The sequence below is a fragment of the Semicossyphus pulcher genome, unplaced genomic scaffold, assembly GCF_022749685.1.
Source record: "Semicossyphus pulcher isolate SPU_LCO1_2020_fin unplaced genomic scaffold, fSemPul1.0.p SCAF_25, whole genome shotgun sequence".
Taxonomy (NCBI): domain Eukaryota; kingdom Metazoa; phylum Chordata; class Actinopteri; order Labriformes; family Labridae; genus Semicossyphus; species Semicossyphus pulcher.
Window position 1 is genome coordinate 11,357,362 of NW_027211699.1, and position 15,013 is coordinate 11,372,374.

Genomic DNA, 15,013 nt, shown 5'->3' on the forward strand with positions numbered 1-15,013 from the left:
CGCCCGAGGAGTCTGGTTCTGAAACGCCTGAAGAGTCTGGTTCTGAGACGCCTGAAGAGTCTGGTTCTGAGACGCCCGAGGAGTCTGGTTCTGAAACGTCTGAGGAGTCTGGTTCTGAAACGCCTGAGGAGTCTGGTTCTGAAACGCCTGAAGAGTCTGGTTCTGAGACGCCTGAAGAGTCTGGTTCTGAGACGCCTGAGGAGTCTGGTTCTGAAACGCCTGAGGAGTCTGGTTCTGAAACGCCCGAGGAGTCTGGTTCTGAAACGCCCGAGGGGTCTGGTTCTGAAACGCCCGAGGGGTCTGGTTCTGAAACGCCCGAGGAGTCTGGTTCTGAAACACCCGAGGAGTCTGGTTCTGAAACACCCGAGGAGTCTGGTTCTGAAACACCCGAGGAGTCTGGTTCTGAAACACCCGAGGAGTCTGGTTCTGAAACACCTGAGGAGTCAACAAAGGAGCAGACGAGTGTTTATTCTGTCACCAGTTATTCTAGTTGAGTTACTTTAGTTTAGTTTGTGTTTGTACACGTTGTTTGCTGGTTTACCTGGTCACCCTGTCTCTCGTCATGACTTCTCATCGTTTACTTTTGTATTTAGTTCTTTCTGTGTTCTTGTCCGTAGTTAGTCTTGTTTAGTATTTCACTTGTGTCTCTTTGATCAGATCATTTCCTGTTTTACTTTGACACCTTGTCTCTCGTGTTGATCCACTTTCTGCCTTTGTGTTTCCCGCTCGTTTGATTGTGTGCCCTGCCTGATTGTTTTCACCTGGCCCTTGATTGTCTCACCTGTGTCTGATTAGCCTCACCTGCTAAGTGTATTTAGTCTCTGTGCTGGTTCATTGTGTTTGTCTGTTAAACCCTACGTATGCCTCCCTGTGTATTATTCTGGATTACCCGGCTCTTGTGTTCTCTCCTGTTCTTGTTGGATTCTCAGTTGGACTTTAGTTTTATTAAATCATATAAGTGTGCATCTGGGTCCTCTCTTTTTTGGGAACAATGAACCTTGACACATTTCTTGTCAGTGCAGGTAAAATGAGGAATGAAGCCCAGAGGGGCCGAGAGAGAATATCTGTCCTGATGGAAGGAAATGAAATGTGTCCTGATCCGGGCGTGAGGCAGCCTGCACAGCGTCACTCAGGACGGTTATAAAGAAGCAGAACTCTTCACTCTCTTATGTATGAATTATCTCTGCACCGAAGGTCAACCCACCGTCTCTGTAAATACTGTAAATACTACAAGCAGCTACCTCTGTACATAACAGCCATATCCATCTCTGCAGCTTTGCATGACTGTCTCCTGCCTGTAAATGTTGTTGTGTGTTCTTTCATCTATATTTATTAATATAAATAATGTGTAACATATTTTTGTGTCCACACAGAGCAGAGCCTGTCCGTGTTTCTAACTCATGTCTGTGTGTGTGTGAGAGCAAAGGGAACACAGTCACAGTCCTTCTAAGTGTCCAATAAAGCTGCTTCTGATTGTGAAGAAACCAATGTGTCCTGAGGGCCAGCAGGGGGCAGCATCGCCACTCGTCTGCTCTTACAACACCAGCTGCTGCGTTAGTGTTTTGGACTCTGTGTTTGTCAGGACCACAAACCTGCAGACGTTTAAAGAATCGAACATTTCATCTTTCACAAGTTCAGATTAAAGATTTGATGTAAACGTGAAGTGTGATTTCTCTACATGTCACTGATGCAAACTACAAAACGTTTACTTGTAACTAATTAGTTATGCATTTTTTATTAGTGAACTTATTTCATCTGTTGTCTTTGTTGTTGTCATTTTGTCAAAGAGGATAAATATAAATATATAATATATATATAAAATCATTAATCTAATAGAAATCCTACTTAACTCAGAATAAAGTCATAAAAATGAATACTGAATAAAGAGAGATAATGTGTCATATATATATCTATATATAGATATATATATATCTATATAGATATATATCTATATAATATACAGGACTGTGCAAAGGTTTCAGGCAGGTGTGAAAAAATGCTGCAAACTAGGAACGCTTTCAGAAATATACATATTTTTTTATTTAATATTAAATAATAATAATAATAATAATAATAATTAAATAATATTTTGATCAATTTACAAAACGATCAGTGAGCGAACAAAAGAAAAATCTAAATCAAATCAATATCTGGTGTCACTCACCTTTGCTTTCAAACCAGCATCAGTTCTTACAGGTACACCTGCACACAGTCAGGGATTTAGTAGGATTATAGTCAGGTGTATGATCAACCAATTGTACCAGACAGGTGCTAATGATCATCAGTGTCACATGTAGGTTGAAACACAGTCATTAAGTGAAACAGAAACAGCTGTGTAGGAGGCTTAAAACTGGCTGAGGAACAGCCAAACTCTGCTACCAAGGTGAGGCTGTGGAAGACAGTTTCATGTCACAGGTCAGACACCATGGCAAGACTGAGCACAGCAACAAGACACCAGGTAGTTATACTGCATCAGCAAGGTCTCTCCCAGGCAAAGATTTCAAAGCACACTGGGGTTTCAAGATGTGCTGTTCAAGCTCTTTGGAAGAAGCACAAAGAAACGGGCGACGTTGAGGATCGTAGACGCAGTGGTCGGCCGAGGAAACTTAGTGCAGCAGGTGAAAAACACATCGAGCTTATTTCCCTTCCAAATGGGAAGATGTCCAGCAGAGCCATCAGCTCAGACCTGCAGCAGAAGGCAGTTTGTTCGCCGAAGGGCTGGAGAGCGCTACGATAATGAGTGTCTGCAGGCAGCAGTGAAGCATGCTGGAGGTTCCTTCAAGTTTGGGGCTGCATTTCTGCAAATGGAGTCGGAGATTTGGTCAGGATTAATGGTGTCCTCAATGCTGAGAAATACAGGCAGATACTTATCCATCATGCACTACCATCAGGGAGGCGTATGATTGGCCCCACATGTATTCTGCAGCAGGACGACGACCCCAAACATGCAGCCAATGTCATGAAGAACTATCTTCAGCGTGAAGAAGAACACGAAGTCCTGGAGCTGATGGTATGGCCCCCACAGAGCCCTGATCTCAACATCATGGAGTCTGTCTGGGATGACATGAAGAGACAGAAGGATCTGAGGAAGCCTACATCCACAGAAGATCTGTGGTTAGTTCTCCAACATGTTTGGAACAACCTACCAGCCGAGTTCCTTCAGAAACTGTGTGCAAGTGTACCGAGAAGAACTGATGCTGTTTAGAAGGCAAAGGGTGGTCACACCAGATATTGATCTGATTTAGATTTCTCTTCTGTTCATTCACTGCATTTTGTTCATCGATGAAAATAAACTATGAACACTTCCATGTTTGAGAGCATTCTGAGTTTACAGCATTTTGTCACACCTGCCTGAAACTTGTGCACAGTCCTGTACATGTGATAATCTATGTTTTATCTGTTCCCCTTCACTTCGTGATGAACAGAACTTACTTACTTTCATTACATGTGATTCGTCTTATCAAAGCTTCAGTTTTAATATTATTTCACGTGTTCATTAAATTAGTGAAACGACCACATTGTCTTTAATAATTATTCATAGCTGTTAGTTTGCTGCTCCGAGCAGACGTGATGTTTCAGAGTCGTTTCCTTTCAAAGATCAGAATTACATTCTCTACTTTTAAAAACTATTTCAAGAATGGCCGCTCTCAGCTTCTGTACTTTTGTTTAAATGTGTTAAAGTTTTAGTTTCTTTGATTTTAATTAATAATCATTACTTTACTCATTTATTCTGCTGCCGTCTGTGGTGTGAGGGAGGAGGGTGGTTCAACTGGTATCATGCCACGTAACTACAGTTAGCGTTAGCTACAGGCTAACATCAACACTGTTAAAGTGAAGAAACGGTCACACAGAGTTTATCCAGACTGTCGTTTTATTGATCAAACATCAGAATCTCTGATCAGCATCAGTGAACAATGATGATGATGATGATGGTGATGATGATGATTATGGTGATGATGATGATGATGATTGGCTGTCACCCTCCGCAGCAGCTCAGCGAGAAGCCAGGATGGAGGAGGCAGTGGAGGAGGAAGAGGAGACCACCTTTCCATCAACCACCGTCTCCACCACCGTCACAGTCCGTTTGGTTGTAGAGGTGGAGGAGGAGGAGGTGGAGGAGGAGCTGTCGACCAATCAGAGAAGAGATGAGTCAGACTCACAGCAAAACAAGGCATCGTAATTTCACACGTTTATTTAAGCTTCTCCACACGAGGCGGAGGGACGAGCTCATCGCCACTGCTCAGTCATCCCGTCACGTCATAGTGTTATAATAGTGTTACTAATTAACCCACTATTACCTGTTTATTAACCCATAGATGCTACATATGCACTTTTTATTACTCACTTATTATACTACATTCCTGTTATTTACTTTGTTACTGACCGCAGCTTCGTTACCTTGTTTCTCTCTCTGTTAGCCGAGCGGTAATCTGAATCCTATGGAGCCTAAAGTAGTTGGCAGGTGTAGACCTGAACACCCGACCCCCCCATCCCCCGCCCTCCTGGCTGAGTCTCACCTGCTGACGGCCTCTCCGTCCAGCAGCCTCCTGTACTCGGCGATCTCCAGCTCCAGGCGGGTCTTGATGTCCAGCAGCATCTGGTACTCCTGTCCCTGACGCTCCAGGTCGGCTCTCAGCTGCACCAGCTGCTCCTCCATACTGCTCACCTGGTGGGAGAAGAAGGAGAAGAAGGAGTCGAGGGTTGACAGGTTGCAGTCGAACAGACAGCAGTGTAAAAGCTGCGATCCTGTTCCAGTCTCACCTGAAACTGGTACCCGGAGAGCTGCATGGCGAAGCGGCTCTGTGTCTCACCAAGAGTTCCCTCCAGAGATGCTTTCTGCAACACAATCACAACAAAATCACGCGTCTGATCAGCAGCACGAGAAGTAACTTTAAATGTCTGACTTTGTTCATCAGGTGCTGAAAGAAAAGTCGGTTACTCACCAGGCCGAGCAGGGTCTGCAGCTCGATCTGCAGGTTCTGCAGCGTGCGTTTGACCTCTGTGATCTCTGACCTGGACGTCTGCAGGGTGGTCGTCTGAGTGACCACCTCTTTGTTCAGAGTCTCCGTCTGCAGCGACACACACACACACACACACACACACACACACACACACACAGATTCAAATTTGAGAACAAACAGGTGATCTCTACAGCCACAGGAAGTGATGTCACAGCTTTACCTTGGTCTGGAACCAGGACTCCAGCTCTCTCTGGTTCTTGCTGGCGACGGTCTCGTAGTGCTCTCTGATTTCGGCCATGATCCTGCTGAGGTCGACTCCAGGAGCGGCGTCCACCTCCACGTTCACCTGCCCGCTCATCTGAGTCCTCATGGCCAGCAGCTCCTGCAGACGATAAGATCACCGTCAGACTGTGACGTGTGACGAGTTCATTTCTTCTTCTAATTTGACTTTTATTTATTGATTTGTAACATTTTATCATAATTTCTTTTGGACGTGTTTTTCTGTGTTGGTCCCGTCACAGAGTGGTGCAGGTGTTTCGTGCTCCCTCACCTCCTCGTGGTTCTTCTTGAGGAAGATCAGCTCCTCCTTCAGGCCCTCGATCTGCATCTCCAGGTCGGTCCGGCTCAGGGTCAGCTCGTCCAGGACCCTCCTCAGCCCGGCGATGTCGGCCTCCACCGACTGACGCATGGCCAGCTCGTTCTCGTACCTGCGGGGGGGGGGGGAGTCAGTTGATGGACAGGTGTGATGCTCTGTGGTTGTATGAACAATGTAAGCAGTCTGAGCTGCTGTTAAAAGGTCACACAGACAGCAGCTGTTCCTATAGAAGCACTTCCCTCAGGCGGTGTGCTCGCACTTCTACGTAAAGTGTTTTATTAAGTCCTGACAGCGTCGTCTGTCACACCTGTGAAACTCTGTGCTCAGACACACGACGCACATTTACATGAAGCTACAGGACTGCAGCAGCAGAGGGTGCTACAGGACTGAACGATTCCTCTCTTTGTCTCTTTATGAGAAACAGATTGATGAGGCCCTGAGGTCGGAGCTGCTCAATAAGACATGAACACCACACCTGCTGCAGCCTGTCAGTCAAAGCACACCTGACACCTTTGTACAGTAACTTTCACAGTTTCTGACTTCTGTCCAGGAGTTACAGCCACAGAGGAAACAGCTGAGTCACTCACACGTCTGATCAGGTCTCCATGTGTCTGTCGGGCTGATGAAGGTACTCACTTGGTCCTGAAGTCTTCTGCAGCCAGGCGGGCGTTGTCGATGCTCAGGTGGACGGCTCCGTTCACCCTGATGGCTCCTTGAATCTGAAGCAAACAAACAGGAAGTGTTTCGTCTTCACGTTTAAAGTGCTGCAGTTATAGAGCTACTGTCATCATCAGTCACCCCCTCCTCACTGCAAATCTCACCTCATTCATTCACAGACACTCTGGCCTGAGTCAGATCCCTGCACCTGTTACCTGTGAAGGGGAGGATGTGTTACCTTGGCGGTGAGGTCAGCGATGGTGACGAAGAAGGCGCTGTAGTCTCGGGTGGCGGGGCCGACCTTGCTCTCCACAAACTGCCTGATCTTCAGCTCCAGCTCGGCGTTGGACTTCTCCAGCGCCGCCACCTTGGTCAGGTAGGTGGCCAGGCGGTCGTTCAGGTTCTGCATGGTGAACTTCTCGTTGCCGATGACGCTGTCGTCACCGCCGGACATGCTGTAGCTGACGGAGGACGAGTAACCGCCGCCACCGCCGCCACTCCCAAAGCCTCCACCCATGCCAGCAGAGGAGATGCGGACCCCTCCACTTCCTGCTCCTCCGTACACGCTGCTGGACTTCCTGCTGATCCATCCTCCACCACCCACGCTCATCATGGAGGCGCTGGCTCCCCCTATGGAGCTCCTCAGAGACCCGGCCCTGTTAGAAACTATAAAGCTCATGATGGATGCTGTCTTTGTGCTGCTGGAGACACAGAGAGAGAAGGAGAGTGAGGAGCCACACGACTCTCGCCTCCTTTATAAACCTGCAGCAGCTCAGGAGCCGTCAATCACTCAGCAGGAGCCATGACGGGAGGAATGCGCATGGGGGCTGGGCAGGGTGTGTCGGGGATGGTCAGGGAAAAATGCAACCTGCTAACTTGCGTGACAATAATTAGTTGTGTTTATTGATGCCAAAGTCTATAGGAGCTCCAGGCTCTGTGCGACCTTTGGCTCATCAGCGAGCAGGGACCTGCAGGAAAGCTGCCAAAGAGGCAGACAGACAAAGTTCAATGAAAAGTTTGTAAACACAATGTGGTGAAAGCTTCAGTAAATGTCAGCCACTGTGGGAGGTAATTATAGTACCCAGATACAGAGTAGCTTTTATACACACATCCTTTGTGATGGAGTATAACTGGTAGCTTCTGTCAAACACAACTGATGATGGGTGAACGTTAAGGTGCAAATCTGGACTCGGGTCAGATCTGACAACAGAGACTCCAGGTTTCAGGTTTAAGACTCTGACGGGTTTCACACAATGACACATTTGGTTTTGTATTAAATAAGATTTAAAACCTGTCGTCAGCACGGGTTTGTTAACACGTTAACATCATTACATTTAAAACAACAATTGCCTGTTTGCTTTCCTCTTAATGTTTCACGTTTGGATCCACAACATGTTTGTTTGTTGGAGGCCAGCTCAGTTAGTCGTCTAACATTTCTCACTGTTACAGAAATTATAAAGACAAAAAAGTTTTCTTGAGTTTGCACAAAAACCTTTCACTGCGTTGTTTCCACATCCATAAAATATCATTACAAAATGCAGAAGCCATAGACGTGTCAGTACGGTCCTTTAAAGCAGCTGTACTGTCACCGAACCTTTAAACACCAGCAGCTGAAGAGATGTTTCTGTGATGTCGTGCTGCAGTCATAAAGCACGGGGGTCGGGTGCAAAGGAAGCCGGGCAGCGGGCGAAGGTGGGGACCTTGGCGTCCTGTTCCCCGGCATCACAAAGTGGCTCTGAGTAAATGAAACGCCATCTCTCTATTGGGGAACCAGAGATGGAGCAGGAAGTGGAGCGTTGGGCTCACATCCACGCGCAGCACCGGAACCAAACTGGAGATTGGCTGGACTCTTCACTCAGGAGCTGCCTGTGAGGGGAAGACCGGGATGGTGGGACCAATGGGTGTGCTGCGACTGTCGGGGTTTCACACTACCTCCAGAGATTCCATCCTGGCATTTGAACAGTGGACCGTCTCTCTACACTCGCAGTGCTGCTCTGGGGGCTCATCCAGTCTACAAGTGTTTTGTGGACAGCAGGAGGGCCCACAAACGTGACCACCAGGGAGTCGTGTGGGGCTACTGCGAGAGTATGGGGTCCCGGGACCACAAGTCCGACACATTTCAAGTGTGTGCTGGCCTCCACCAGGGTTACTCCTTATCATTTATTCTGTTTGTGATTTTCACAGACAGGATGTCAAGGCACAGCCAGGAGGAGCAGGGCTTCCTGTTTGGGGACTCTCTTCTCTTTGCAGATGATGTCGTCCTGTTGGCTTCAAAATGGGACCTCCAGCAGGCATTGGGGCGGTGTGAAGCCGAGTGTGGTGCCGTTGGGATGAGAGTCAGCACCTCCTCTCTGCTGGGAAAAGGTGGATTAACCCCTCCGGGTAGGGAGTGAGCTGAAGCATCTCGGGGTCTTGTTCACAGTGAGGGTAAAATGGATCGTGAGATTGACAGACGGGTGGTGCAGTAATGCAGGCGTTGTACCGGACTGAGGTGGTGAAGAGGGTAACCTGAAGGCAAAGCTTTGATTTCTGCATCTGATGCAGGGCTCGGCCTTAGAGACCGGGTAACAAGCTCAGACATCCGGAGGGAGCTCGGAGTAGAGCCGCTACTCCTTCCCATCGAAAGGAGCCAGGTGAGGTTGTTCAGGCATCTGGCAGTTTAATGGTCGGAAACATCAAAGTTTCACAAGACATTTTGGTTTCAGAGACTTCCTGATTAAATGAAAGGTTAAACGGAGCTGCCAGAGGCTAACAGCAGCAGCAGACATGTTTTTACACGTTTTCAAATGTTTAAAGTCAGACTGATGAGCTCTGATGGTGCGACAGTCTCTGAGGGAAGATCACGAGTACTTTTAAAAGGTCACATATTTAGATACCTGAAAAGATCCCCATAGAAATCCCTCTCAGTATGATAACCAGACCTCAGGCTCTTTGACGGAAGCAGTCTGAGGCCTCAGTAACTTCTCTATCTGCTGATGATCACACAGAGGAGAGAAGAGCCCATGTTTTGGCCTTTAGGATGTTGCTGGGCCCTGGTGTCTCTTTATCTCTTTATTAAACAAGGAATCTCACTGCAAACACTCGAAGGTCACTAAATCTGAAATACCAGTACCTGAGCCTGAAGGCAAAGCTTTTACTTTACCAGTCGATCTACGTTCCAGCCCTCACCTGTGGTCACGAGCTTTGGGCCGATGAGATGACTTAGATGACTTCTAACATTACCTGCAGCTGCTTCACTTTCAAACCTGTAATGGTTACGTAAGAATGTTTCCCCCCCAAGGAGTGTTTGAATTACACCCTGTAAGAGTTAACTTCTTTAGTCCCTTCTTGTACCTTGCACCTTCGACACGATCACTAATGTGTGCAAACTGTATTTCATGTTTTTCCCTGCATTCGTTCTGTTTGCACAGTTTATCTATGAAACCTTCACCTTTTACACCTGTTCATTACTCTCCTCTGAGAGCCTTTCGTGACCTCCTCTCCTCATTCCAACCTTAGGCAAAGCTCACACCCACCTCACAGCATCCCATCTGTCATCACCGTGGCTCAACACGCCCTCGTCAGCTCTGCAAACAATCCGTGCTGCAGGAAGATAAATAAAACAAATGAAATGCATGCCTTCTTGGTTTGAATGTAAAATCGTGTTTGTGAACGAACCTGTTTCTACACCCTGCAGCTGAACTCTCCCTCCTCACAGTTTCTGTGTGTTGCATGCTTATCTCTGCCCGGCGGCTCGATGCCAGCAGCTCTGCAGAGACTAAAGCCATAGCTCAGCCGGGGACATGCCACACAGAAATCCCACCCTTCAGGCCCAGCAGGTCTTCTTACAAACTTTATGGGGTCAGAGCTCGCTAAAAGAATTCTTGATCAGGTTCTTTATGAGCGTCAGGTGAACAGAGAGTACAGAGCGAACTATACTTAAAGTTTCATTAGAGATTACATCTGCAGAGTGAAACTTACACAAACAACATGATGGATTGTCTCAGGTTATTAAAGCGAGAAGCACAAAGTTCAACTGGTTTCAGACTGACTCCGACTCTTACATACACTTTGTTGCAAAAGTTAAGGAAGATAATCTAATCTTTAATTCTTGCTCTCACCTTTTTACTTGCACAAAGGGGCGGCTAATTTAAGCGACAGATGTCTTCGACATTGAAACTTATGATTTATGATACAGAACTAATGTTTCACAGGCAAACTCTTCAGTGAAAGAGAATAATGAATGCATCTGTAAATAGTCACTGAGTGCAGGAATGCTCTCTTGCACAAGCTAATTTGAAACGACGTTGGCAAAAGTTTAGAAATTCAGTTTTTGTAAAGTTAGCTTGGCGGGATAGCATGTTGTTGGTATGTTGCTTTGATATGTTTTCTAAGCTAGCATTAGATTGTACAAGGAGACTTATTTAGCTTATTTGTTTGAGTTGAGTTGAAGCTTAATTTAATAAATAAAACAGTGAAACTTTGCTGAACATGGCCTTCATACAGTTAAATATTAACCAACACTACAAATCATCCAACAACTAATTCTTCCAACTATTCCAACAACCACATGACTGCTGGGATACTGACAGACTCACGGGAGAAGCTAATATTAGCTTCTTTAGCACATTTCAGTTTTATATGAAAATGAATGCTAGCTTCTTTCAGCCTGACCATTACAGCAGCATTAGCTTGTAGAGATAAAGCCTGTTGCACAAAGAGAGGAGAGGCTAGTATATGAGCCAAGTTAAGCTAATGTTAGCTAATGTTAGTGTTTCATGACATATTGTGAACGCTATTAGCTGCTTGAACTGACCTTAGTTCTACTGAGTGTTACGCTAATGTGAGGGACAGAACTCTAAGAGAAGATAATATTAGCTTCAGGAGCTAATGCTCGTGGCGGAGAATTAATGTTCTTAAACAATTAACACATTAACAAGAGAGACTTCTGTTAGCTGCATAAGCTAACATCTCTTTGGCACAAAGAGGAGAAGCTAACATTAGGTTCAATTAGCTAATGCTAACTTCTGGAGCTAACATTACAGAGTGTACCCAGATCATACTGTGACAGCACGATTTCACTGGCAACAATAATAACAATAACATACACTATTTCTCTCTGCTAGCTCAAGCTACTAGCATCGCTGACTGATAGCTAAAGCTACGTTAGATTAAGCTAACATTTTTCCTTAGTTTAAATCAGTTGACTTCACTGTCAGGGCAGGCCAGTACTGATTCACAGCAAAGGATCGGGCTGCTTCTTATTCAATATTAAAATATGAATTCATAAAAAAGCATGAATGTTGAACTGTGACATTCTGTTCACTGTAAACGGTCTGTTTGGTTGTCATTGTTTAGTTTTGTATTTAGTTTGTTCCTGTCTTGATTTAGTCCGGTTTAGTAATGTATTAGGTCATTTCCTGTTTTATTTTGTAGTCCTACTGTCAGTCCTGCTTTTGCTTTTAAGTGTTTCCTGTTTTATTTTGTAGTTCTTTCCCTATGTATGGCTGTGTTTGAAATGCCATACTACACTAGCAGTACATGCTGATGTGGCCTAAATGTAGTCTGTAGTATGCAAACAAAAGCTAAATGTGCAGTACGCCAAAAATGCCCTGATATCGTACTGATTTGGAGAAAATCTTCAATATGAATTGGACAAGTCTACCTCGCCTACTGTATCCCACAATGCAAAGCAACGTCACAACGGCAGTTGAAATCACGGACAGCAGCACCATTCCAGCAGAAGGGGGCGCTATAGCTACAGAAGTGGTGGTTTGCTTTTATTTACTTCCACTTTCCAAAACCAGAAACTGGTGCTGGCGTAGCATACAACTAAATAAATTTGAAAAGCTCCTACAGACTACGGCAGTATACAGTATGTAGTATGTTGTATGTAGTATGTTGTATGCTATATGCAGTATGTTGAATGTAGTATGCAGTATGTAGTATACAATATGCAATAAACAGGCATTCTGTTGGCTCGTGGGCTGGTTGGTGCTGCCAAGAGTTAGCTTTATGCTGCACGTACACATGGATTACTGAACAAGGTCTTAATTAACAAACTATTTAACCACACCTTGGTTTAACTGTAAAGTTAGATGAAAACATCTGCTCCTCTAAACTCTTTTAAGACGTTCACTCGAGGTCGTGCTGTTGTACTGAACATCAGTGAGGGCGATTTAGAGTCACCAGTGAACCTACCGAGCATGTCTTTGGACTGTGGGAGGAAGCCGCAGCACCCGGAGGGAACCCACGCATGCACGGCGTAGCATTCTGCTAAATAAATTTGAAAAGCTCCGAACTACAGACTACCGCAGTATACAGTATGTAGTATGTTTAATGCAGTATGTAGTATGTAGTATGCTGTATGTAGTATGTAGTATGTAGTATGCAGTATGTAGTATGTAGTATGTAGTATGCTGTATGTAGTATGCTGTTTGTTGAATGTAGTATGCAGTATGTTGAATGCAGTATGCAGTATGCAGTATTTTGTATGTAGTATGCAGTATGTGGTATGTGGTATGCAGTATGCAGTATGTAGTATGTGGTATGTAGTATGCAATATGCGGTATGTGGTATGCAGTATGCAGTATGTTGTATGTAGTATTTAGTATGTAGTATTTAGTATGTTGTATGTAGTATGCAGTATGTAGTATTTAGTTTGTAGTATGCAGTATGCAGTATTTAGTTTGTAGTATGCAGTATTTTGTATGTAGTATTTAGTTTGTAGTATGTAGTATGCAGTATGCAGTATGTGGTATGCAGTATGCAGTATTTAGTATGCAGTATGTGGTATGCAGTATGTGGTATTTAGTATGTAGTATTTAGTATGTAGTATGTAGTATGCAATATGCAGTATGTAGTATGTAGTATGTAGTATGCAATATGCAGTATGTAGTATGTAGTATGCAATATAGAGTATGCAGTATGTAGTATGCAGTATGCAGTAAGCAGTATTTAGTATGTTGTATGCAGTATGTAGTATGTAGTATGCAGTATGCAGTATGCAGTATGTTGTATGCAGTATGTAGTATGCAGTATGCAGTATGTAGTATGCAATATGCTGTATGCAGTATGCAGTATGTTATATGTAGTATGTTGTATGTAGTATGCAATATGCAATATGCAATATGCAGTATGTAGTATGTAGTATGCAATATGCAGTATGCAGTATTTAGTATGTTGTATGTAGTATGCAGTATGCAGTATGCAGTATGCATTATTTAGTATGCAGTATGCATTATTTAGTATTTGGTATGTTGTATGCAGTATTTAGTATGTAGTATGCAGAATGTTGTAGTATGCAGTAGTTAGATTTTAGTATGTTGTATGCAGTATGTAGTATGAAGTATGCAATATGCAGTATGCAGTATTTAGTATGTTGTATGTAGTATGTAGTATGCAGTATTTAGTATTTAGTATGTTGTATGCAGTATGTAGTATGTAGTATGCAATATGCAGTAAGCAGTAAGCAGTATGTAGTATGCAATATAGAGTATGCAGTAAGCAGTATGCAGTATGCAGTAAGCAGTATTTAGTATGTTGTATGCAGTATGCAGTATTTTTAATGTAGTATGTAGTATGCAATATGCAATATGCAGTATGCAGTATGCAGTGTGCAGTATGCAGTTAGCAGTATTTAGTATGTAGTATGCAATATGTAGTATGCAGTATTTAGTATGTAGTATGCAATATGCAGTATGCAGTATGTAGTATGCAGTATGCAGTAAGCAGTATTTAGTATGTAGTATGCAGTATGCTGTATGCAGTATGTAGTATGTAGAATGTAGTATGCAGTATTTAGTATGTAGTATGCAATATGTAGTATGCAGTATGCAGTATTTAGTATTTGGTATGCAGTATGCATTATTTAGTTTTTGGTATGTTGTATGCAGTATGCAGTATTTAGTATGTAGTATGCAGAATGTTGTATGTAGTATGCAGTATGCAATATAGAGTATGCAGTATGTAGTATGCAGTATGCAGTATGCAGTAAGCAGTATGCAGTAAGCAGTATTTAGTATGTTGTATGCAGTATGCAGTATGCAATATGCAGGAAGCAGTATTTAGTATGCAATATGCAGTATGCAGTAAGCAGTATTTAGTATGTTGTATGCAGTATGCAGTATTTATAATGTAGTATGTAGTATGCAATATGCAGTATGCAGTATGTAGTATGCAGTAAGCAGTAAGCAGTATTTAATATGCAGTATGCAGTATTTAGTATGTAGTATGCAGTATGCAGTAAGCAGTATTTAGTATGTTGTATGCAATATTTATAATGTAGTATGCAATATGCAGTATGTAGTATGTAGTATGCAGTATGCAGGATGCAGTAAGCAGTATTTAGTATGCAATATGCAGTATGCAGTATGCAATATGCAGGACGCAGTATTTAGTATGCAATATGCAGTATGCAGTAAGCAGTATTTAGTATGTTGTATGCAGTATGCAGTATTTATAATGTATTATGTAGTATGCAATATGTAGTATGCAGTATGCACACACATCCTGTCTCAACACGATGCAGAAAAACTCGTCCATGCATTCGTTACTTCCAGGTTGGATTATTGTAACTCGTTACTATCAGGCTGCTCTAATAAGTCACTAAAAACTCTGCAGCTGGTACAAAATGCTGCAGCACGTGTGCTGACAAGAACTAGGAAGAGAGATCACATCTCTCCTGTATTAGCCTCTCTGCACTGGCTTCCTGTAAAATCTAGAATAGAATTTAAAATCCTTCTTCTTACTTACAAAGCTCTTAATGGTCAGGCACCATCATATCTTAAAGAGCTCATAGTGCCATATTACCCCTCTAGAA

General features: G+C 43.7%; 1 protein-coding gene across 1 annotated transcript; it reads right to left on the reverse strand.

Moving 5' to 3' along the window:
• Positions 1–3,838: 3,838 nt before the first annotated feature.
• LOC138603938 (keratin, type I cytoskeletal 13-like) lies at positions 3,839–6,947 on the reverse strand. Its single transcript, XM_069675719.1, has 8 exons — positions 6,452–6,947; positions 6,193–6,275; positions 5,512–5,668; positions 5,182–5,343; positions 4,944–5,069; positions 4,762–4,836; positions 4,518–4,666; positions 3,839–4,123 (listed from the first exon to the last, which is right to left on the reverse strand). Exons 1-8 carry the CDS (start codon positions 6,890–6,892, stop codon positions 3,994–3,996), a joined length of 1,323 nt encoding a protein of 440 aa, XP_069531820.1. The 5' UTR covers positions 6,893–6,947; the 3' UTR covers positions 3,839–3,993.
• Positions 6,948–15,013: the final 8,066 nt, after the last annotated feature.

Bases quoted from the DNA above. Each gene is read 5' to 3' on its own strand.
- LOC138603938 (XM_069675719.1), bottom strand. From the start codon at position 6,892: ATGAGCTTTATAGTTTCTAACAGGGCCGGGTCTCTGAGGAGCTCCATA. The intron at 6,276-6,451 runs GTAACACATCCT...TGTTTGCTTCAG, and splicing joins TCGCTGACCTCACCGCCAAG to ATTCAAGGAGCCATCAGGGT. The intron at 5,070-5,181 runs GTAAAGCTGTGA...GTGTCGCTGCAG, and splicing joins AGTCCTGGTTCCAGACCAAG to ACGGAGACTCTGAACAAAGA.